We start from the raw sequence: 25,800 nt of genomic DNA on the forward strand, positions 1-25,800 counted from the left end.
AGGAACAAAGATTCCTCCTTCATTTCCTGAAAGGCATGCCAATTTGCTTCAAGTAGGCCTCTTTAGACTTCTCTCACTACATCTCTGTGACTTATTTTCCTTTAGTAGGATTGTCTTAAGGTTTGGGGATATGGACAGTAGAGTCTGGAAGCTGGCTATGCGTGTGTAAGGTCTAGCAACAAGGAAGTGGGAAAGGGCATGATAAAGTTGGTGAGCCAACATCTAGTGAGCACTTAGTTATGATGACAGCTCTCTGGTGATGTTTAGCTGGCCGCCCTTAATAAGAGAAAATTTAATGTCAGGGATAAGAGAATATTCCAACTGGCTCCATACAGAGCAGGGAGGCCTCCATGTAGGCTCTGTGGGTGTTATAAGGTAAAGAGAAGCTGACCATCATCTCCTTGTAGTCTTCCATTAGTAAAGTATGGAGGACAAGGGTTTTCACTGTAGCACAATCTCTATTCTGTTCCTGAATGCTTCATATCCAAGGTACTAGACAAAATGGAAAATAGAAGAGGGCTTTGCAAAGGAATGTTGGACATGGACAATTTACTTTTTGTGGGAGCAGGGTTTGTCTGTCATTGCTGCCATTCTGAACTTAGCAGGACCTTGATTTAAGCCTGCAGCGGGAGCAGCAACGTTTGCATGTGCTGTCACACCATTCTTGCTCAGTGTTGCATATAGAATTGAAGAGTCACTTGGTGATCTTATCTGAGTACATTTTTCTTCAGGCCCCCGTGCACTCTGTTTTCCCTAGAGACTATTTAGAGAGCACCTAGCCTTTCTCGTATAATCTGCATGCAGTCATCTATTGCAGCACTGGTATAAATGGAGGACAGGAATCTCTCTCTCCTGCCCCTTCCTCAACTTTAACTTTTGTTAAATTAGGGTGTGCTTACATGGTGCAAGGCAGCTCCATACAGATACCCAAGTTAGTTCTCAAACTGGAAGCACTATAGCCAGATGTGCGTGGCACTGCACCCGGGTTGATTAGTTCTGCTGAGAAATGGGGCTAATTAACCCAGGCAAAGTGCTGTAGGAACACAGCTATACTGCTTCCAGGTCAGAGGCTTGTTAATTAGCCCAGACATCATTCATGAATACAGTGGTACTTCTTCTAGTCCAGGAGCTGGTATGCACAGAGCTTACTCAGATACGTCTGCCTAGTGCTGCTTTTGCAAAGTGTACTCATTCTCATACCTTTTGATTTATTCAAGACCAGCAGGGCCTGATAGAAATTTATCTAGGAATTCTTATTGAATGAGCCAAAGCAATCTCTGAACCATTAGCAATTATCTTCAAGAACTCATGGAGCCTGAGAGAGGTTCTAAAGGGCTGGAGAAGGGTAACCATAGAGCACCATTTTAAAGGGTGGAAAAAGTGGATCAGGGAATTAGACTGACTGGCTATAACTTCATTACTTGACAAGATATTGAAGTCATTACTAAACAATCAGTTTGTAAGCACCTGGAGGTTAATAAGGTGCTAGTAAATAGCCAGTGTGCATTTGTCAAGAGCAAATTATGTCATACTGATCTAATTTCCTTCTTTGACAATGTAACTGGCCTGGTAGGAGGGGAAAGCTGTAGATATCCCTTCTCAACCTCTCTGGCTCAGATCAAGTATAGTACTCAGGTAAACGTAGACTGCTTTACCACCCCACAATTATATACCAATGTGGTTTCCATGTGCGGGGTCCTGTTCCTCTCATAACTCTACCATACTGTATACTTTTTTAATATTTTAACATTTTGGTAACAAAGCTTTTAATATCTTAACTTCAGTAGGACTTCTAATACAGTCTCATGTGACATTTACATTAACTAGGAAGATGTGGTCTAGATTAAATTTAATAAAAGGTGTGTGCATAACTGATTGAAAAGCCATACTCATGCTAGTTACCAATTGGCTTTCAAACTGGGTGGACAGCTCAAGTAGGATATTGTACTGGGACAGTACTGGGCGGACATCTCAAGTGGGATATCATTGTAGAGAGTAGGACTGCAGACAAAAATCTGGGGATTATAGTGGATCATAGGCTACATACGAGTCAACAATATGATGCTCTAGTGAAAACACAAATTCCTTTCTAGGATGTACTAATAGGAGTGTCATGTGTAACACATTGGAGATAATTACTCCACTTTGCTTGGCAGTCATGTTGGCACACCGTATTCAATCTTTGGTGCCACAATTTAAGAAAGGTATAGAAAATAGAAGAGTCTAAAGGAGGGCCTGAATTGTAACAGTGTGAGCTATTTGGAAAAATTGAAAGAATTATGTTTATTTAGTCAGAAAGGATTGTGGGTTCAGGTATGATAGCATTCTTCAGATATGCATAAGATTATTGTGGAGAATGGTAATTAATTGTTTTCCACGTCCACTGAAGGTAGGACAAGAAGTAATAAGCTTAAATTGCAGCAAGGGTAATTTAGGCTATATATTAGGAAGAGCTTTCTAACTAAGTATTTTTATGATACTATGAACGGTCTGAAAATAGTTGCCTCTGTCTCCATCATGATAACCATTATAGATTGTCTTGGGAATGAAATTGAGGTCTTAGGTCCTTCTGTCTGTCTCCAAAATTGTAATACTGGAAGGCTCTTCTGGCTGACACGTGATGTGTCCATCCAGGTGCCAAGCAGCTGGGGACCCATTCTTTGTGACAGCTGTCCCACAACTTCATGTTTTTTTCCTTGGCTGACTTAATACCCAAGGGATGAAGGAAGCTTTGGATGCCAAAGACAGGCCTTTTCTCTGCTACACACTGATAAGCTGAGCCAGGATATGAGCCCCAGAAATCTGCTTAGTTACATGACTTCCTGGAAGGGTTCTGTGGCCAGAACTTCATCTCTCTCTAAAAAAAAAAAAATCATCTTGTTACAAGCAGAAGACTGGACTAACAGTGTTCATTATTAGTATTCCATCACTCCAAAGATCTGTACTGATTACTTTAACTTGTGTACTATTAGGATTTGGGGGTGGAGGTGCAACATTAAATTGTTCCATTATCTCCTACTTTCTCTCTCTCCCACTTTGTGCTGCAGCAGGACTCTGAGTAAAACAAAAAGGAATTTTCCTAATCACTACTATCCTGAGAACTTCTCCCCTCCCCTCCACCTTCATTAATGAGCAACTCTAGATTTACTTAACAAGGATGGTGCAGTTGAGGATCTTCAGTGAGTAAGCAGATGCTTCCTTATGCAAGGATGGTGGGCAGAGGTTGTTTTATATTCTTCCCATTATTGAGAGAGAAGTGTCTCAGCAAAGAGAGTAGGATCTAGAATAACACTACCGGGAGCAAGTGTTTACCAAATGGATTCTGATTCCCAGAGGATTTTGGGTTGCAGGGGCAAGGGACAGAAGTGGGCATGCTTGATTCATTCCATTAGTAGATTAATCGTCAATGTCCTGGCTTAATAACTCTTCTAGATTTCCCAGTGGATCTAGCCAATGTATTTCTGCACAGGTCAGGCACTGCACACCTGTGTTAAAGCTTCCACAGCAAGACATTCTGATACTGTGGGAGACATCAGCAGAAACAGCAGTATTTTCGGAGGGATAGCAGGTTATAAGGACTTTTGAGAAGTCCTGTTTAGATGCTGTTAGTGGGAATGATGCAAGTTGTGAGAGTTTTAATTCTGCCACCATTTTGATGGAGGTGAATTTATAGTCCTGGGAGCGTGGTCTGCAGTGCTAATATGATGTTTTAATGTTATTTTTTTTAATTTCTTTGTTTTGTATTAATTGTTGCGAGATTGTGTTTTGCAAGAAGTCTGTAATTGGAGGACAAGGGTTCTCTTTCTAATAAAGGTCAGAGGCTGCTGTCTCCAGGGGCCAGTGGTAAAATGAACAGAACTGTCTGACAGATTTTAGCTGAAAACCTGAGCAGATGCCATGCTGTTATTTACCGAGGGGGTCCCATGACCCATCTCTTCCCCCCCCCCCCCCCCACCTCCCTCTTCAGTAGGCTAGCCAATCACTGGGGGGTGGATTTAGCTGCCGCTGCTGCCGCCCACACAGGAGAAGGCTTGTAGCTCTTGGCAGTTTTAGCAGGAGTCTGTGTCTTTAACTCTTCGGTGCCTGTGGATCATGATGAGCTGTTTTCTGTTGCCAGTTTGGTGCTGCATCCACTCTGTCAGTTAATATAGCTTTTTATGAGGACTGGTTTTGATTAATCCAATTGGAATTCCCAAAGGCTTATAATGATGCAAAGCTTAAGAAACTGCTAGCTTGTATATCTTAATCTCTGCTCTTCAGTTTTGTCATTCCTCTGTTAAAGGTAGCATGCCCAGGTTACTCTTTCGTACAAGTTTACAAAGCTGCAGTGGACAGTACTTACTACTTGAATCTCTCCTGTTTTTGAGGCATCTGTCACCCTGGCTTCTAGATGTACTTTGCCTATGTTAAAATATCACTAAACAGTTTCATGCAATAGGAGGCATGTATTCTCCAACTCTTTGAAGCAGCTGGCTCCGATCCTTTGCAGGGACCCAAGAAGAATGATAGCAGACAAATGTAGGATTCTGTGGCTTTCAGCTGAAAGCCAGGATAAAGAGAGTTCTTATGTCTTGTCGTATATATAGCCAGTTTTGGGCTCTCAAGTATTTCTAGCAGAAAGGAATGTTGAAGCTGAGGACTGTGCTTTGACAGTGACCCTGCCCTTGACTCCAAAATTTCCCCCTGGGGGGACAGAGCTGATACATTCCTTGTGAGAGCAGTTGTTGGGGTGGGCATAGGAGATGGTCCAAATTATATGAGTGCTACATATAGAACCAGTAACCTCAGTTTTACTCAGAAATTAATTTAATTGCTATACAATATGCAACATGGGTATAACGTTTTATTTCTGGTCCGTCATACCTAAGGGGCAAGTAGTTGTATTTAGCGCAGTTCAGAGCTTTTGAATGTCCTTCGTATTTGGTATTCGGGTAGAGCTAATTTTATCTGTGTACATATTTTGAATATGATATGTTCCAATCACGGAGGTTTCTAGGCAGCACTGATCCAGGCTTGTAATGATACTAGCATAGATAGCTATGGTGAGACTTGTATCTAAAAGGAAGGGGTGCATTCTTTTGATCATACAAGGATTTAAAAAAAAAAAAAAAAAAGGCTTTTCTAGTTGCTGTTGCTATCTGGGAATTCAGCTGTAGAGAGAAGTATAATATTTTCAGATTTCAGACTCCTTTGATTAGGAAGGGAATGCTTCCAACTGAGGTGGCAGTGGCTGTCTAAAGGCTTTTCTACACTTGCTACTTTAATCCAAATTAAATTTCATGTGAACTGAAAGTGCATTCTGGAAAAACACCAAGTGTCAACAGGCCCTTAGTTGTTGCTTCGTCATGTCTAGCCACGTTGGCTAGTATTACTTCCATTTTGTATGGTATACAGTACATGTCTTTAACAGGCACCGGGAAAGCCTGGGAATTCCTGTCTGTTTCCTGTGGAAGTGACTAACCAGAATCAGCAATGTCATGAGGCATTAAATCTCTGTATATTCACATATGCCAGGAGTGATCAGAAAGAGCAACAAGACGGGGTCCTGTAGAACTCCACAGCCTTGTACTTCTTTTGGCTTATGGATAGGGACATACCTAAATCATGCCAGAAGTGCGCTGCACAGCGGCTCCTTTAATATTGCTTTTTTTGCTGTGTGGCACCCCCCCACCGCTGATTGGTCAGGGGACCCTGGTAGTCCCGTCACTGGCTGCTTGCTCCTGATCAGCTGGGAGACAAAAACCACAGTTTGAAATATGCTGTGGTTTTTGCCTCCAGCTGCTGATTGGACAAGGGGCCCTGGCAGCCCTGCTGCTTTTTGCTGATCAGCCAGGAGGCAAAAACCACGGCATATTTAAAACTGTGGTTTTTGCCTCCTGGTGGATCAGGAGCGAGTGCTGAGTGATGTGGCTACTAGAGGTCCTTAGACAGCAGCGGGGTTGGGGGGAGGAGGGAAGGGTGCATTTCTGGCACAATTTAAGTCGATTCCTACTTATGGCTAAAAGCTTGGTGGAGGTTTTTCATGAATAGTATCAGGATCTCTGTGCTCTACTAGTCTTCCTACCAAAAGCCAGATCTAGAGTTGATTCAGTAACATGAATGCCTAAAGACTTTTGGCCGTTATGTGTTTTGCTGTACTGAGGAGCCAGTCTGCTAGAACTACGTTGTACAGGGAGTCAGATGAATAATCCAGTCAGGTCATGGTGATGCAGCCATAGTCAGGTCTGTACTCATTCAGAATGAGATCACGAATATAATTGATTTTTTTGACAGCTGACCTTGCACTGCTTACCATGAACTGGAGTCTGGGATATTGTATTCTGTAATGAAGTTTTCCAGCAGCATTTGTCTCCTGGAGGACTCTTACATCTATTTTTGCCTCTTGCTTTATGCTTTATTAATGCCTCTTAGATTTGGACTAATCTCCTTTTGGTCTTTTTGTGTGTGATTTGGGAACTGTCAATATACATATCACAAGGTTTTTCATTCTAGTTCTATTTATGGCAATCTCCCCTTGATTTTTCTTGACTCCGATGCTTTGAAGATACCAAGTGTTCCCCTTACATTTGGCTTTCCTTCTCCCCCCCCCTACTTAACTTATTGATGTTATGTTTCAGGGAAGCCTTTTAACAGCTAGTCTAGTTTCAGCCTTGGTTCGGGTGATTCTCCTGAGATCCCATCAGTATCTCCCTTTAATTAACTGGAAAAGCCATTCCTTTCTTTTCTATAAATTGCATACTGGTGTGCCAGGCTCTTCAAGATTTTCTCATACCAGAACCTTGGAACTGCATTCCACTGGCAAATACAAGGTAGCAACTCTAGACAATGTTGTCTTCAGGTAATGTGTCTTTTATGACTTTATTGAAATGTTTTCTTTCACAAAGGATCGACAGAAAAAAAGATCATTAAGGTAAGGTCATAAAGAAAAAGGAAGAGCTATGATAAAGCAATTCAAATGGTCAACCCTGTGTAATGCTGTGTTTATCAACTTGTTTGGTTCCTGTGCTCTCAGGTGTATTTGAAATCTACTGATGGGCATTTATTAAACTTTGGATCTCAGAAAAGAGAGAATTCATTGCATTCAGATCTGTTTAGCTGACAAAAGGATACTTATGGTTAAAGAACAAAACTGTTGTCTCTAGTGACTTCCATATCCCAAGGCTTGTAAGCTGCTTTATAAAACATAGTGAATCAAATCCCAGCAGTGCAGGGCCTCCCCAGGTAAACAGAAAAGTTGTTAAGCTTTCAGTACCCCTATGTTGTCTGGGAAATCATTTTATTGTAAAATCTTGGCCAAGGCAAGAGAGGTACCCTTCGTTTCTGTGATGCACTAACTTCTTTAGCTTTGTATTACACAGAGGCCAGATGCAGTTCATTTGGTCTTCTAAGGGATGGCATTGTCCGCAGTTTGTCCTGATGTGTCAACACTGGGTAGAAGGCAATGCCTTGGCTTATTAGTATATGGCTGCTGGGGGCAGAAATGACAATTCTGTTGCCCCTCCTGCCTCCCCCAGTGCCCTGATCACAGCCCAAATTCAATGAATGATCTTAGTGCTTTCTGTCACGGATTACTTTGGACTGTCCTGTTGCATTTGTACCGGGGAAAGAGGGGGAGAAAAGATTGCTGCTGATGAATGAAGACTGAACTCTTCTTGCTAGTGGTTGAAAAGAGCACAGCCTCTCCATCACTCAGAACCCCTGCATCTCAAGGCACTGCCCTGACTCCATCTCTCTGACCTGGCCAAGGCTGCTATTTTGGAGCACAGGTAACCACTTCATAGTTGAAATTGTTACTGTGTTTCCATTTTATTGAACTAGAGTTAAGCCTCCTGTCTAAAATCTGCAAGCAAATGGATGTCTACCTCAGCATTGGCACATTAAAGTCTGGGGCAAAGAAAGAATGTTTCCACCTATTGTCAGTTAAATCAGATGTGGTTCCGATTGGAGACACTGAAAATAGATGAGTTCAAATATGGTTCTAATAGTTTCTGCTGCTTCAAAGGAAAAAAATGGCAAGAGATCAAATTTAATATTCTGGACTCCCCCAATAAAGTTATTAAACATAGGATTAAAGTTTAATTAAATTCCAATGTGGAAAAATAAGAACAAGATTTAAATAGCAACATCAGAACCTCCTGCCCGTCCTAATGACCCATTTTTGTGGGATCTTAGGATACATTAAGGCTGTGACTTGGTGAGGAGGGACCAGAGCCTGAGTTTAGACTAGTGGAGGCCAACCTTTTGGGCAGGCATGCCACAAATTAGCTCCGTACCATCCCCTTCCTCTGCCTGTTTGCTGCTCTAGTTTTTGCTCCCTACCTTATCTGCAGCTGTGTTCCCTGCCCCTTCCTTGATCTGCTGCTTGCAGCATGCAGAAGCTTGCTATGCTACTTGTGGTGATGCATGCCTCAGGTTGGCCATCCCTGGTTTGTTTAGACAATGGAAAACAGAAATGAGGAGGCAGCAGAGCAGGGCAGACTCCTCAGTGGGGTGTGGAGCTTGTGGGATTCTCTCCTCCTCTTTCACATTGAGATTCTAGGAGTGGAAAAGTGGGTTTCTAAAGTTAAGAAGAAGCACCAGAGCCCCAAAAGTCTAGCAGGATATGGAGTCAGAAGTTTCAGACTTAATTTGCTGAGGGTCATGGTAGGGAACATGAGCCTCCTAAGGGCCACAGTGGTGGCTTGAACAATATGGGGTAGAGGACGGAGTGGGAGTGGTGTCAAAAAACTAGCAGAGCTATATGAGAATGTGTGTTGAGTGTCTTTGTCAGGCTTTGTGATGCTCACACAAGAAGGTTGAGGCAGGTGCTCAGTTGAAGCCTTTCTCCTGTGCATCCTTCAAGTTAAAAGCATAGAAGTTTACACTTGAAGGTACTCAGCTAATTATCCTGGTACAGACACCATCACAGCTTTCAGCTTGGATAAGAAGACTCAAACACATGCATTCCAGAACAGGAGTTATATAATTTATTTCCATGTATCTAAATGTTTGCATTTTTTGGATAATGTTTACCTTCTAAGTCTGAATTTCCTGGGTTTACTGTCACATTGCACTTTCAATCTTAATTTCATTTTGCAATATAAGTTTGTCTGGGAATAATTATGAAGCCTCTGCTGGAATTATAGTCACCCTGCTACAGCTAGTCATTTTGGAGTGACAATAACCCCAAAATTGGTCTTTTTAAATATACTTGTGGAGTTTGGGAGGACCCATGGAAAGCTTTGTTTTTCCCAAGATTTGATTTCTCTTCATGCCATAGACTTCAGCTCAAAGGACAATGCTCTGAATTGAGACTTTTTTAAGTTTATTTAAGGGCAGAAAGTTAATTACTTGGTGTGGTCAGTGGCAGGAAAATCTACAGTATTGTTTCTGAAAATTATTTGTTCCATCTGCATGTCAGGGTGTTTTTGCTGCTTGGATCTTTCTCTTTCTCTATTCTTTTAGTCGTAAAGTAACTCCTAGTAGCTTGCTTTTGCGGAGGTAATCTGCTTTCAGAAGTCTACTTCTGTATAGCCGAGGGTACCTACCAGAGAGAACAAGCAATCCTGTTTTACAGTAACAAAATGGGTTGCACTGTAACGAAATAGGTTTTCTCTTGTAACATGCCAGCATTTGGCTGATTTGTTTGGCAAGACATCCAAAAAAGACCTTGGCTCTCTTCCTGGTGGCTTAGTGATACACGTTTTCTTTTCCTTTTCCTCCTATGAACAGGATGGTGCAGAAAAGAAATATTCCCAGGTGCTTCTGAATTTGAGATGGGATCTATCTTATTGCTTCATACATTTTGATCTCCATAGGTAGTGCAGGAATTCTGTGAAGAGGGATTCACAGCAAATATCTAATGCTCTATTATAAGGTTAGAATCTCTAGCAGCACCCAAAGGAGTAAACCAGCCTCCAAAAAGATCCGCTTATCTCCATAGGAACTGTAAGCATGCCCAGAGTTGCCTTCTGCATCTATCCGGTGATAGTTCCCAGCCCCATTTGTAATCTTCTTAAAAAACTGAGAGCCTCTGATTCACACATTTTGTTGCTGGGACATTCTGACAGAGTCAGATAAGCCCCAGAACACAACCATTTACTTAGAGAAATTTCCCTTTGACAATTGCAAAAGCATGTCTCCCTTCCTGTGTCCACTCAGACCTTTGTAGTAGATGGTCCTTGAAGTATTTATCGTGGTGGAACGATGAACGAGTCTTCATTCTTGATTGGTATCCGATTTCTGCATAAACTGTGGAATGCTTTGTCTGATCCTTGTCTTAGGAAATAATCAGTTTCCCTGGTCTGAAACAAAACACTTCTGTTCTTTAATTCTCCCCCCCCTCCTGCCCCCCCCAACTCCCCAACTTGGAAAAAACTCCCGCTTCCAGGTTGTGGAAAACAACACTACGTAGACATGCCAGCAACTTAACAACTTTTGCTAATAACAATTGGACATGGTTATCCTTTTTTAATTACTTTAACATTTTATTTTATAGGAGTATAGGCAAGGAAGCCATTAGCTACCAAAAGCAGTTGCTTTTATGACCAGAATCTTCTATCCCCATTATCTGTTAAAGCATCAGCAGCACCTGGGTGAAAGAGCCATTTAATCCTATGTTTCCTATTGTGGCATCTTTACCATGCTCACCTCGGTTTGGTCCATTTTCATGCTCTGCTCTCCATGTCCAAATGAGTACACCTGGGCATATGCAAAGCTTTCTTCTGATTTAAATAACCTGCTTACAATTTGATTGGGTTCCTTTTATTTTGTGCATTTTAGCCAGATCAGATAATGATAACGCTGTATGTTAGCACTCTGATGCAATTATGTTTGAAGAGGTGTGAAGAGGCTTTAAAGCAAAGGCTTTTACCACTCCTCCTCATTAAAATATTCCATATGATTATAAAAAAGTGCTAATGGTGATAATGTATTTTGCTTGGCCAAATTCTAGTTGGGTAATTTCTTTTGGAATGCATCTACGCGTCACCCTACATCACCGTAACGATGTGCTATGTCACTGTACAATGCGCTATGGCGACATAGCGATCATGTAAGTCTACCTGTGACCGGCAACTACTTTGCCCTTGTGGTGCGTTCCCCCGTTTTATCACGTTGCTATGGCAAAGTAGCGGCTAAAACCAACTGCGTGCTGCACGCACGGTGCAGTATGGATGGTTACTGCGCAGTGCTTTACTGCTTTCAAAAGGAAGTAAAGTACAGCGCAGTAACAATATCGCTGTAGGGCAACCTGTAGACTTGCCTTTATAGTATCAAATGCATGTGGCATTCCTTAATCTTATCTTGAAATATTGAGGATTGCTACTGTGTGGTGTTCAAACACCTGCTGGGATTCACCCCAGGGATATCTGCATTTTACTAGCAGCGAATTAAGTGTTTTTGGATTTTTCATGCTGAAAATTTACCAAATAAATATGAAATACATACTTGCTTGGTCAGCTTTTCAATCAGTGCTCACATATCATTTCTCTTATTAACTTGTAGATTTTCCTCCTGGGGAATTGCGGGGAGCAGGGGGAGAGGAGGCTGTGTGGTTCATTGGTTAGAACCTTGGTATCTGATTCTCCAACCTGAGTGTTGCTGTCTAGTAGCATGACCTTGTACCTTTATTATTACTCTTTATTATGCTGCCAGCATAGCTCTAGAGCGATCCCTATGATAGAACAGGTTATCTTCTGCTCAGGTTCTAACACAGTGACAGTTGTGGTTAGTGTAGATGGAGTCTAACAGTTTGAGTCCATATCTTTTACCCAGGTAAATGAAAACAATTCACACAACAGATTTTAACTGGGTTGAGAGTATAATCGTATAGAAACTGGGTCCCCTGATGTGGTTCTATTTGTAGCATAGACAATCTCTTAACTTTTTCTGTGCTTCCATTTCTACATCATTAAAGTGGATAGGAGGGGAAATTACTGATATCATTCTACTTCTCTGGGGATATCATTCCAACAAAGCACTTGCTTCTGGGTTTCAGCTCTGTAATGGAAGAACTGTAGAAACCTCCAGGTTCTTAAGACTTTGGGTCTTTCAATAAGATGGAAACTGCTCAGCTCTCCAGGTTGATGTTCTCTAATTTGCAAGAGGTGCTTATTCACCATTCAGAGAGGGAACCAGGTCTATGCTAGACCCCCTGCCTTCCTATAAATGCTGACCAGAGGCCATATTAAGGAAGGGTAAACAGCAGTACTTGGCTGCTGAGAAACATGAAGAGTAAGTATTTTGAGAAGGATACTAAGAGAAAAGTTAAAAATAAAGCTATGATAGGAAGCAATAATGAAGCCAATATTGACAACACAAATGGAAGTTTTCACTTGTAAAATATATGTAATGAGACTAAGGTGCATCCAAGCAGAGAAGGTAATATAGGCAGCTTTAAGATGCATCTAAAACAGCTGATAATGCCAAACAGCTCAAATAAGGGACTAACTACATTGTGGACAAAGAACTGAACATAAGATTTGCACAGTGGTTGTAATGTCAAATACATATGTAATATAACCTCCCTATTTCTATTTGATATTCCCCTTTTTAAACGTTAGTTGTTTTGCTTACAATGCTGTCCTTTTAGCTTATTTTCGTTTGATTATCCACTGTGATTCTCCATACCCTTTTTGCAGTTTCCCAAGGTAGAGTGTCTCATCAGGAGGCGCTGCTTCACAGTCGGGGCGGCCAGGACCTGGAACCAACTTCCAAGTGAAGTGGTGCTGGCTCCTACCCTGGGGGTCTTTAAGAGGAGGTTAGATGAACACCTTGCTGGGGTCATTTGACCCCAGTACTTTTTCCTGCCACGGCAGGGGGTCGGACTTGATGATCTGCTCAGGTCTCCTCCAACCCTACCAACTATGAAACTATGTTTTAAGTATGCCCCGTGTGCTTTAGTGCTTAATGTCCAAATTGAACTACATTTAAATAGCTGTTGTTTGCTTGCATCCAGTTTACAAAAAGAAATGTGGATTGCTTTGTAGCAGTGATCTTTCCTTTTGATTATTTACCGGTCCCCCATCTTTGTGTTGTTTACAGACTTTATCAGTGATGTTTTTATTTTCTTTTGGGTCATTGGTAAAAATATTAAATAGTAAAATGCCAAGAACAAATCCCTAAGGGACCCCAGTAAAAACATATGCCCATTCAATGATAATTCCATATTTACAGTTACAGTTTGAGACCCTGCCAGTTAACTGAATTTAATTCATTTAATATGTACCACATTGATTTTGTATGCTAGTTTATTAAATACAAATGTCTTGAGGCACCAAGTCAAATGCTTTACAGAAGTCTAAGTAATAAACATAGATACTATTTTGATACTAATCTTTTTCTCAAGTATTAACGTTGCAATTTTTTTTTAATTGTGTTTAAAAGAACTTTTTTTCCCCCCCATAAAACCATGTTGTTTGTCATCAGTTATAGTACCCATATTACATTATTTACCAATCTAGTCCCCTATCGTCTACTTTTTGGTTCTGGGATTGATTTCAGGGTAAGAAGACTCGATGAATGTAGGTCATGTTGTTTGTCCTTTTTAAGTATTAGTGCTTTTTTAATCTTAATCCCCTGAAACTTCCCAAGTGTTCCAGAATTTACTGAAAATCAGCATTAACGACTCTCAGACTTCTTTGGCCAGCTCTTTTGAAACTTTTGGATGCAAGGGACCTCAACCAGCTGATTTTAAAAAATCTGTTTTTTAGTCTTAGCTGTTGATAATTTTTGCTAGTTACTGTTGGAATAGAAGTATTTCAGTATTGTAAGACTGCATTGCCTGGCCTTTTCTCAAAATACAAAACAAGTATTTATTGGGCACTTTTGCTTGTTTTGCATTGGTGTTAATATCTAGTAATGGACAATAACATTGTTAGAATTCTTTTAGTTACTCAATTACCAAACCTTGAAAAGTCCTTATTTAATTGCTGGCTTTTTCTTCTCCTGCCCTTGTGGTTCCCTTGTCAATTGTCTACAACTCCTAGCTTCCTAGTTTTATATTCTTTACTATCATCGAATTCCACTTCCATTTGTTATTTGTGTGTAAAACTTTGTATACAAACTTACAGAGGAAGTAAAAACAAGGTTGGCTTTTTAACTGGCATGGTCATTCTTTCATGTTGGTTTGGGGCATCTAGTAAAATGGACTCAAATGGTTTCCTATTATCTATTATATTTGTCTATTTCAAATTCTTTTTACCATTTGTATTGACTCTTGATTGTTTTTGTGCGGGCTGGGGGTGAGCCGGGCCCATCTTCGCGCATGCAGGCTTTGGCCAGCAGCTCGGGCACGTGGGGTTGGAGGAGACCGTGTGGCGGCAAGGCATGCACGGGCTAGAATTAGTCACAAAGGCGTAATGGTTGATTTAAAGATTATTTACTTACACCCAAGATGGTCGCGGTGTAGGCTGGACAGTTTCCAGGTGCAGCTCCGCTTAAATCCTCGTTGGAGGACTACGACAAATTTGGTTCTTTGGCCCTGGAGTTGTTAAGGCTCTGCGGGTTCGGCAATTTCTTTCCCACGGAGTTGTCGAAGCTCCGTGGGCTCTGTTCGGATCTCAGGCCCCGGAGTTGTTAAATCTCTGTGGGTTCGAAAATTGAGTATATAGGAAAGGAATACGTCTAGGATTGCACTCGGTGACGGGGAGAGGCCAGAGGCTGTTTAGACCTCTGTTGCCTGCTTAAGAAATGCGTTGGGTCCATGAGGATCCGCAGCGCTTAGAGATCTTCACACTCTTCAAGTGATTTCTCTCCAAGTGATTTCTCTCCAACTTGGACGGAAGCCACCCAAGCACTTTATATGGCTAGCAAACCAATCGCTAGCCGTTACGTGTGCATAATTTAGAATCGGCCAGTAATGTGGCACGAATCTTCATACAAATGGCGGGAACTCCTTTGCACCGTACATCTCTGAGATGCAAAAGAAATGCACCATGCAAAGAAAGCTACAAATTGGCGGGAAATTCCCCGTTGCACCGGAGTTGTCTTCCGCAGCAGAGAACTCCGCCGTGCAAGGAAGCTGCAATTTAGCAGGAACATAATTTAGCGATGCCGAAGCGCACACAAACAAAAACTCACAACTTTGGGTTGTGACATTTTTCAGCTTTGGAAAAGCTATTCCCTTTAGAGCCTTATATGTGAGTGTAATATGCCACGGGTTGTCAACCGGGGGTACTTGGGAAGGCCCTAGGGGGATGCGTGGGCAGGGATGGAGTGCCGCCACCCACCATCCCATGCTGCCACCACTCCGCTGCACCCCACCCTGCACTCTCCCTCCCCCCCCCACCACTCTGCATCTGCATCTGGAGGTACACTTATTTAAAAAACAATAATAAAAAAAATAAGTTGACAATCCCTGTAATATGCTACCAGTTTGGACTTTGTTCTTTTTGCACATAACAAATGTAATTACATTCTAATCATTTACACCTAAGTTATTAGTGCTGGAATGAAATTTTAACTGTGGTGATCCAGGAAATCCAAACAAAGCAAGGACTTTTGTGGGTGATTATCTTTTATTGTACCAAGTGCATGGCTAAGATATTGGACCGTGCAATTGATTCAATAAAAAAAAAAAAAAAAATCACCCACAAAAATCCTTGTCTCTCACCTAAGTTACTACTAATTTTTAGCTTTGTGATCAATTCATCTTTATCTAATATAGAATTCTTGACACTGAATATAACCCTTGAATTAGGAAAATTGTTTTCTACAAATTTTAGATATTTCAAGGATGTTCTAGGAGCCTGGGACCTTCAGGATAGGTCCCTCAGATTGAGGTTCCCCATGATTATGCAGCCTTTCCCCTACCATGCACATTATGGATAGGTGCTTAATAAGCCACTTGTCTTGGTCTCTAATGTGATATGATGGTCTGTAGCAGATGCCAACTAGTGCCCCATTTTAAGCTTTATCAGCTAGAACATTGATGCATAAGGATTCAAGATAATTTGTTTCTGAGATGTCATTGATTTAGAAACAGGTAATACCATTTTTGACAGTTTGTCATTCCTACACCCCTTTTTGCCTAGTCAATCTTTCCTAAATAGGTTAGAACCGTTGATTTTTAACATTCTAGTTATGTGAGTCTTTCTATCAGGTTTCAGTAATAACTACTAGGGCAAATGCATGTTCAGAAGAGCAAAAACAATTGCTTTTGTTTCACCTAAGCATTTTACATTGGTGTATAATTAGTTAAATTTTTTTTCCACATTCTTGGTATCTTTGTTTCTAGCTTCTTGAATTTTTTGTTAAATGAGTTCATTTTTCTCTCTCCATCCTCTCTCCCTTTGTTTAATGTCCTGATTGATCTAGGACCCCCTTGTCTTCTGGAAGACAGATTATACTTCTGTTGAGAAGGAAGCCATCCAAACTATACAGCTGTGTCCCATCATGTAAAGTAGACCAGTGCTCCAATAAATCCGATTCCTTTCCTTTACACAATTAACATGAACAGAGAAATGGTTACCTGTGTTAGTATGAAGTCACTCAGAAGGTAGGGCAGGATGGCACCATAGAGACTAACTGCTTCAGAGTAGCAACAACCTACTTTATCAAAGGCTGATGAAGTTAGGTGCTCAGCCTCTAGCCCAGGGTTCCAGATTCAGCCCACAGAGCCATGTCATCCATCCTGTAGTGATCCTCACAGGTCTAGAAATGTGGAGGCAGGGGAATGATGGCAGCATTAATTGCCCCTTCCCTTCTGCCATATTTCCAGACCTGTGAGGAGCCCTCTGGGCTGGATGATGTGGCTCTCTGTGCTAGATTTACACCAGTCTGTGGTGGAGTTGTGCACAGGGTAATTTTGGTGTGTGGGTTCAGGCCAGCATGCAACTGGGTCCAGCACTTGGGCACCAGCCTGGCCCTGTAACACTTATCTAGCACAGGGGGCCAGATGCTTGAGTGCCACTGAAGTATAGCCTCTTGCTAGCTAAAGCTCATGCTTCTCTGAACACATTGGTCTCCAAGGTGCCATCCTGTCCTACTTTCTGCCTACCCTAACCAGCAAGTCACTTAAAGATTCTTCTGCCTTCTGTCTTCCTTCCTTTTGTTAGACAGAAGGATTTTAGAGAGATCACTTGGACTTTCTTCTTCACTAGGTTTCAGAATTCTCTCCAAAGGAGTCTTGATATGCACCATCATTAGGGAATCCTTCCCCAGCTTTAGACACCATTCAGTCTCAGTAATGTCTTTGTGTCTTGACTCCAGAAAGAAAGTACACCATCCTCTTGTGCTCATGCCCCTTGCAGAACTCCCTTTCCATTCTTCCTAATATAGTATCCCATACTAGAATAGGCTGTCTTCCTCAGTGGTTGGCGATCTTTGTGTATGCATGTCATTTGTTTATGGGTCAGATTAAATGTCCATCCACAGGTGTGTACCATGCTCCTCTGTTTTCTATTAGACCAGCTAAATCTTCAGAGGTGTCACATAGCATCTTTTTCTGATTGATAAAAAGGTGCCATCTTAGACATTGGGGAGTGAACCACACGAAACCTCATCTTTATACCAGTAGTTCTATTGATCTTGGGTCTTTGAAGAACCATTTGGTCCTATCCCCACATTATTTCTGATGGAATGGTTTTGCCAGAGTACTGGTAATGGCATGGTAGTTCATTATTTGATGGTTGTGAAAAGGGAGCTTACAGCTCTCTCCAGCTTTAGAGGTTGCTAGAAATGCTGAATGTATCCTATCCACCTATGGAGTTACCTAGCTGCCTTATTATAAGTCAACTAAGTTCAAAGCCAGCTTTCAAAAGCAGAGGCTTTCCTTTACCTTTCCTCCTTTGTAAGAGTGGTACAAGGGGTGAGTTGAGCTATGCAAGCAGAGTGGACTTTGTTCTTTCAAGGAGTTACAAGGTAGCATTTCTAAAAATCAGGGCACTTCTACATGAGGGTGGGAGGTGTCGCTTTAATTAAAGCGGCTCCAAGAGCTGCTTTAATTAAAGTGCCATGGTGTCTCATGTATCAGCATCCCTGTGCTTAAAAATGGTGGCAGGGATGCTTGAACTAAAGCTCATTCGACCAGCTTTAGTTCAAGTGTCCCTGCCGCCATGTTTAAGTGCTGGGTTGCTGATACTTGAGATGCGGGAGGCTGTTGGAGCATGGATTTGATTAGGCGAGTCTGCTCTGATGCACTGTAATTACACTGTATCAGAGCAGCCTCTATGTTCGTGTGCAGGCACCTGTATTTATTAGCTTGATATTAGACATTCATTGCTAAAAAAAACCCCAAACAAATCTTATCTAGAAATATGAATGGAGCAAAAGTCATCCGTGTTCTGCTGGGTCATTGGACTGGTATTTTACTTGTTATGCCTGTGTCTGTGTCCATACTTTAATCCAGTTCAATTCCTGGTGCATTTGAACCCTAGTGAGGGGGAGTTGTCTGAGGAGTCCAGCAGGGCATGATTGAGCATACTTTGAACATCTATACAAGCCAATGTGGGTGGCAATTTATTCTGTCACCTCAAATAAATAGAGCTTGGGGAGGGTACTACTGAATTTTTCACTTTACGTCCTGCTTATGTAATATATATGTATCATAAGTAAACGGAGCAGAGGTGGTGTGTGAGAGAACACAATTTCTATTTCTTCTTCTGAGGTAAAAATATTTGTGCCAAACGCTCACATTTCCAAGGAGACATTGCCTCTGCCTTTTTCTCTTGATCACATTTGATTAAAATGTGGTGCCTTGCATTAGCAGAGTCCTGGTTAAGCTTATCATGTAGGGCTGCGTGAGGAAAGTGTAATTTTTTCTCTGAAGGTGGGGAGGGGGAGGTGAACCCGTTTTCCTAGTTTGCCAGAACAGCATTTTATTTATTTATTTATTTATTTATTTATTTTTACAGATGAGCAATGTAAAAGAGGTGATATTTGTCCTGTGGCACTAGGGATGGGGGATGGGCTTGGGGTTGTGGGGGAAGAGGGAGGGGGAGCAAGACATGTTGGATCTTGTGGCTGTAGGCCTATGCTGGGTAGTTCAAGAAGAGTCTCATTTGCTTTGTGCAACTTTTGCCGTGGCCCTTTCTGATTGGCAGATGCTTGCAAAATTGGAATTGGGGATTAGTATTTGAGCGCACTTGGCAAGAGGGTGCTCGCTTCAGCCAGTTGTAGGGGAGCAAGCCCCCAGGCAGCTGGAACCTGATACACAGTCTGGAATTGGGAGGCAAGCCAGCTGCTTTATTCCTTTTAGCAATATTAAAGTCTGTAAAATACTAGCGTACAAAGCCACCTGCAAAAGCACTCTAAGCCCTTTATTTCTTCCCTACTGATCCCACCCTGATGTCTTCCTGTCTCTTTCTTGGTAAGTTTGGGGTGCCTGGCTTGTTGTACCATCCTTTTAGCTTTAGGACTCCCATGAGGTTTCTTCCTTGGTCCCTGTGAGTGGTTTCCTATAAATATATAGCTACTGAATTATGACTAAGCTTTGGCTGTTGACTAATTCTTTTGGCTAAGATATTGCAGCAATGGCGTATAGAGCTGTGCTCTCTGTGGGCTCACAGCTGATTCCTGCAGTGGGAATTAGTGAAAAGGGAGCTGTAAAGAGAGACAGGCTGGGCTCTTGCCCTCCTTGACCTTGGAGGATAGTTCCTCCGCTTCATTCACTTTTTAAAGGACCCTTCTGTAAAGTAAGCATGCTCTAGTGTTAGGAGTTTGGTCTGGGTTTATTACTAACCCCACCCATCCCTGCCTTTTGCAAGAATCTTGTGAGGCCATGATTGTGTTTTTAGAAGGAGAATGACAGAGAGAAATTCCCTGGAGGCAAATGCAGAGTGTGTGCTCTACACGCCAGTACAGACACACGGGGCTGGGAACTCCCAGAGAGAGATTAAGTGAGAGAGCGAGCAAGAGAGAGAGACAGCTAGCAGAACAGCTAGAGCTGGAGGAGGAGGAGGGGGGAGGAGGAGACTAGACGCTTTTTAATCTTCAAACTGAACCATTCGGATTTTTTTTTTCTTTCCAAATCTTGGTCTCTACATTTTACTGAAGTGCCTTTTGCATTCCGGGATCATCACGCTACTGGGTTTGAACAGCCCAGGCTGACATGATGTACCTCTGGGTGAGTAGAGAGCTGTCTGTGAGGGCTTACACACTTTGCACATATAAGGAGTGGAAAGCCGAGGGATTCTGTGCTCGCATGAGCGGCATTCTCCTTAGGGCTCAGCTCTGTGCAGCCCCAACACACAAGTGGGCTTTACTACCCACTGTAAAAATTATATTTAAAAGTTTATCCTGGTAATTGTATTTTAAGCAGACTTCTATTGCAGGGAAGTTCCTTTGGTTTTGCACCGTTTGGGACAGGCACCTTGGACCGAATTTCTGGTGGAAGTATCCTCCTTGTCTACTACCTGTAGGACCTGTCTCTTCTGTGCATGTGGGCTGATCCCACATGCATCTTTCTACACTCTGTGGGATTTTGGTACGTTTGAGGGGTCCCCACGTGGCTCGGGGCACAATAGCAACAAGTTTATAATCACTGAACGTCAGAAGGAGAGAAAATGATCTAGAAATGACTAGTTTGTGCAAATGGGGTTCATCTACAAGAAGCTGGCAGCACAGATGTTTTGCCAGAGGTGCCAAGATTACTAGAATTTCTGGGGGACCGTTCAATTTAGTGAGAGGAAAAACCTGAGAGGTATTGGAATTAGCTAGCTATATAAAAATAGGCAGAAACTTTCAGCTTTTGAGCACATGCTGGGGTTTCCTTTGGAATAATCTGCTACTAGAGCTGCTTGACTCGTCTTGTAAAAGTAATATTCTCTGCTCTTTGGCAGCCTTAAAAACTGTCATTATATCGTGGATCTCTTATTCAAGGGTCCAAGTTTAAGAATAATTGGTTTGAAAAGTATTTTTTTAAAAGGAATCTCTGTCCATAATTGTAAAGTTGTTCTGTCATGGCCATTTTTTAAAATCATGTGTCCCCTCTGCCCTCTCTTTCTCCACCCCCCCCAACCCCCAAAAAACAAACCCAAGTTTATTTTTAAAACAAAGTAAGCCTTGGAATGCAGGTGCTTAACTGTATTTTACTAGCCTTTGTTGCGCACAAACTCTAGCTTTGTTACATGGTAACTTGAAGCTATGTAAAAGTACATGCTTGCTTGGTTTGGTAAGGCCCTGTTGGCTGGCGGATTTTCACTTTTGCAACCCCACGCTTTAGGTCAGGGGTGGGCAATTATTTTGGGTAGAAGGCCACTTCCCGAGTTTTGACAAGCCATCGAGGGCCCCAACGGCTTGCCCCTGATGACTTTCCATAAGCAGTAAACAATGGTGATAGTTCCTTGGTGACCTGAAAAGCAGAGAATATTGCTTGAGTAGGGGAGCAGAACAGAATAACTCGTGTCTCTCTCCTGTCCTGGCTGTGAGAGTGGTGTTTGTGTGCCGCAGTCATAGGAGTGTCAGGTTTATGGCCTACCGTTGTCAGCCCCAAGGGATTGTCTCCAGTATTGCTGCTGTCATGGATTCTTCCTTATGCATCTCAGATTCCGAGATGTGTTGCTATACTGGGATTATAATTCCGTCCCTTGGTCTATATAATTGCTGAAGACATGCTAATGGTTCTTCCCAGCATCAGGCTGCATGAATTCAGAAATGGGGAACTGGTAACATCAAGATCTTTTCTCTTCTGCTCCCAGTACAGGAGAATGAGGGGAAACTTGTTGCCCTGTTTATCTGAGAATTAGTGTGCATTCCTTATCAGAAATTCTCCACTTCAAGAGCATTCTTGCCCTTCCTATTGCTTTTGTTTTGCCCTGACTTTTGTTCCATGCTGCAGAGGTAAAAATTGGTAATCCAGAATGTGCTTTGAAGTCAGTTCTGTAGTGCCATATCCATACTGTAATGGGGGTCTGGTTTCTTGCCTCAGTACTTGCAGTTTCCATCTCTATCTTCTCCCTGTTCCATCTGCTTTGTTTTCTCTGTTGAGCATCTCTTGTCCTTAAAATGTCAAAACTTCCATGGAGATTTGTACCCAGACATTCCTTAATTCAGTGCCTAAAACGACATTAATACAATGTTAAATTGAAGGTTTTATACATGCAGGTACTCAAATCCAGAGGTAAGGTTCCTACAGCAACTATAACATTGCCCCTTGTGTGTACACATTGCAGGATGAGCTGCTTTTATGCAGTTATGTAATATTGGAATTTATCGTGTTGGAGTTAATGCAGTACAATAAAAAACTCCACTTGTCTCTGCCGTTGTAGGTGCAAGGTGGCGTACAGCCCAAGAGCATGAATTCTGTCCAGAACATCATAGCCTAAGGCTGTAACTGCCTCTTTTTTTGAATGAGCCATCATTGTATCCCCCATTCAAATTGCACTCCCTGGAGTGGAACCTGTCACAAGATATTTTAAACGAGGTGCTGGTAGGCTTGCAGTAGAGACTGAGAGTGGGAAACTTGAAATCTAATGTGATGACGACTGGACTCCATGGACAAACCTCTGATCATGGTGGGAGGAGCTAGGAAGGCAAGCTAACAGGAGTACAATCGATGGCAGCACTAGCCATTTCGGAGAGTGCAATTATACCATTTCCCCTGATGCACAGGCTATAGGGCAGATTATTGGAGTTTGAAATATAGTGTATTCTGTTTAAGTGCATAGCCTGGGGACTGACAAAACATTAGGCACTTGCCTTCAGCCTGTACTTACCCCAACTCCTTGTAAACAATGCTCATTAACTACAGGAACCTCCTGCATTAAGCTTTTTGCACCTCATTAAGGCTCCTGGCCTTGATTCGCAGTGCACCTTATGCCTCTAATAGCAGTTTCAGAATCGACAGGGCTTAGTCAGAAGTTCAGGGCTGTTTTAGAAGCCTTGACATTGAGGGCTCCTAGCCAGTTCAACCAATTATGCATGTAAACAGAGCACAGTTAAGTTACACAGTAGGCAGCAAGGAGAGTTCCTGTGCACTGAAGTAGATTTATGTACTTCATTGATATCCAGGGCACTAATATCTTTTGCATTGTAAGCAATAAGTAACAAATACAAGACTGGCATTGCATTGTGCTGTTAAGCAAATTAATGCACTTACCTGATATTTGTGTATGTGGAGTACGCAGAAGTAGTTTAACTACAGAAAAATTGGGAATTAACATTCAGATGCATAGATGTGATCTTCAAACTTTCTAGATCAATAGCTTTCAAACTTGGCAAAGGTAATGTTTCTTATTAAGGACAAGCCATGAGCTGAGTCTGAGGAGAGTTTCTCTATTGCAGTCTTCAGTTGATTTCTTATTTGATGGAGAATGGGGATTCAGGTGGCCTCCATCTCTAGCCTTTTTCTGATGCTCCCAGGTGAGTTGCTCTCGAGGGCTCCCAATCCAGCAGTTGTCTGGAGGGAGAGTTTGGTGTCTGAGGAAATGAAGGGTTAAGGAATAAGGGTGGGATGCACGATGATACTGGGGGAGCAGGTTTTTTGGAGGGGGGCAGGGCCTGGAGCAACTAACTGTTAGGATCTAAAGGGTGCAGGTGTACAAGGACCGATCAAGGGCATGCCTAGGTTGTAGCTGAGGTGAGCAGAAGAAAGTGCAGCTGCTTTCTTGACTATACAGTAGGTAGTAGTGACGTCCTGTCCTAAATTGGTGTTCTAATGTTGGTGCACTCAGTTCTATAGCATCACAAGGCACCATGACAGAGGTGCCACTATGTTGTACTTGCAGAATCTGAAACAAGTGCTTAGAAGCATGAACTACCCACTTGCCTCAGTGGGGGCTAATTCCAGTGTCAATGAGAAGTTTTGTCATTTAAATTATTACCTTTTTAAATTGCTCGTCAAAGCTTGTAGAAACAAAGTTTGAGGGCAGAGGAAGATGATCATATTATGGAGATAAGGGGATATCTGCTCTATTTTAGTACTGTGAGCGAACGAGGAAAAGTGCAGTTCCTTTCTCAGCATCTCGGCTAAGAAAGTGCTACATTCAAGGAGTCTACACAGCATCTGAGGCTTTCCTAAGTAGGTAGGGACCTACCAAATTTGTGCTGGCTGCCCAGAAATTTCATGGGCAGAACATGGGGCCCGTCAGCCATTCCATGGGCAGAGCGCGGTGCCCCCCATGCCTCGGATTGGCTGTGGGGCCCTGGTGGCCCTGTCCTTTGCTGCTGGTTGGCTGCGAGGGCATTGCCCGAATTTTGCAAAATCGTGAATTTGGTAGGACCCTATAAATAGGTGGTCATCAAGGACCATAATCCCAGTGGGGTTATATGCACTTCACCAGGGGAAGCCAGTTCCAAGCAGCCCAGAAAGCCCATAAATCTATTTGTACCTAAAGAGGCCCAGAAAGACATGCCTGATCCTATTTTGAGCATCTATGTTGTCTGCTTGTGAAGTGTCTTTGGTTGGAGGAGCTGATTTTATGGCTTTAATCTGGAAGAATATCACCAGAGTATTCTTGCCATTATGGACTGTGTGCGGCTAAATTGATATTAGCTGCTTAATAACTGTCCACATGCATACTTGCACCAAAAGAATGAGCTAGGCTTTAGGGCACTGACACAGTTAAGGCAAACGATTTTATGTGTAGACTAAGCCTTTTCTGGTTTTTAGGTAGACAAGCTCTGCACTTTCATTTCTGATTAGAGGCATTGCCCATAATCCTTTGTGTACCATGAATCACATGGTACAAAGGGTCATTTAATTCTAAAGGCTTTTTAAAGGGCAGGATGCTGACTAGGATTTACATGGAGTCTACCTTGCTGAATATTTGTTGGTATATGAAAGGTTAAAAGCAAAGGCAGCAGTCCTAGCAGGCAATTTGATCAACACTTCTTTCTTCTCATACTCTGAGAGAACTGAAACCACCAAAGACAAGGGGGGACTAATGGAGTGGAGGGCCATATTGTTGCTAGGTTCCTGATAGGAGAGCACTAGATTCATAGCTCTGATCTTGGAGAGATTACACCGTTGGTAGGTAATTTCCTCATTTCTCCCAGTCATGCACAGGGCTCATACTGAGTGCTCAAGAGGGTACTGCCTGCATATTTTGGTTAGGATTTCTTTCATTTGCTCTTTGTGTAGGTGAAGCCCTTACCTAGGACTACTAATCATCTCTGGTACCGGCAAGAGGAGTGCCAGCTTGTTTGCCAGGAGGAATCAAAACTTGTGGAAGAGGTGATATCTTTTATTAGACCAACTAGATATTTGCAAATAAATGTATTTTATTTACTTGCAAGCTTTCGGGCACACTCACCCCTCATCAGGCATAGGAGAGAGCAGAGATTGTAAAAGTTCTCCTAGGTGGAAATGAAAATTCATATTTCACATGCCAGCTCATTTCTTAATACTTCATTTCCTTTTCCTTCCTGAACTGCTTTTCATTTGCCTTGTCTTTACTGTGAGGAGAGCTGACTTTGAAGCCCTGTTTTAGATTGCCTGGAATTATTTCCCTCCCCCCAGGCTCTGAGCTCATCAGCTTTAGCACCCAAGGGACAGGAAACCCAACTCTGCTGCCAAGCTGGGTCTTAGCAACATGCTGCTGCTCATGTCATCTCCCTTTTGTTTGTCCTTTCACAGAGGGTGTGGCTTGCACCAGTGAAAAGTGTAAGCGGTACACCAGGGTTTTGAAAGCGCAAGTGAATGGCTATCCATGCCTCTGAACTTTCCCCAGACTCTGCTGGCTCCCTGAAAAGAACAGCTGGAGTTTCATGGCTCCTAATTAAATATGTAAATGCTGATCTGTAAAACACAAACTGTAGTTTTATTTACACTCCTTGGCTAATCTCCTAAGAACATCAGAAGCATTTACCTGAAATAAAGTCCTTACATTAGCTCTTTCCAAGTGGGGGGCAGGGAAAGGGGGGGGGGAAGAGCTGAAAAAA

The 25,800-nt window shown here is 42.3% G+C and overlaps 1 protein-coding gene across 10 annotated transcripts in view; it reads left to right on the top strand.

The window, feature by feature from the left end:
• RBFOX2 (RNA binding fox-1 homolog 2) overlaps positions 1-25,800 on the top strand; it is a 264,854-nt gene that overhangs the window by 94,691 nt on the left and 144,363 nt on the right. The window contains exon 1 of one of the 10 annotated variants that reach the window (XM_019489288.2): positions 19,929-20,044. The exons of the other annotated variants lie outside the window; for them this stretch is intronic. Coding sequence (XP_019344833.1) covers positions 20,030-20,044 — 15 coding nt within the window. The 5' untranslated portion in view covers positions 19,929-20,029. Of the gene's footprint in view, positions 1-19,928; positions 20,045-25,800 lie in introns of those variants that run through there. 10 annotated transcript variants of the gene reach the window in all.

The sequence above is a fragment of the Alligator mississippiensis genome, chromosome 4 (assembly GCF_030867095.1).
Source record: "Alligator mississippiensis isolate rAllMis1 chromosome 4, rAllMis1, whole genome shotgun sequence".
Lineage (NCBI taxonomy): Eukaryota > Metazoa > Chordata > Crocodylia > Alligatoridae > Alligator > Alligator mississippiensis.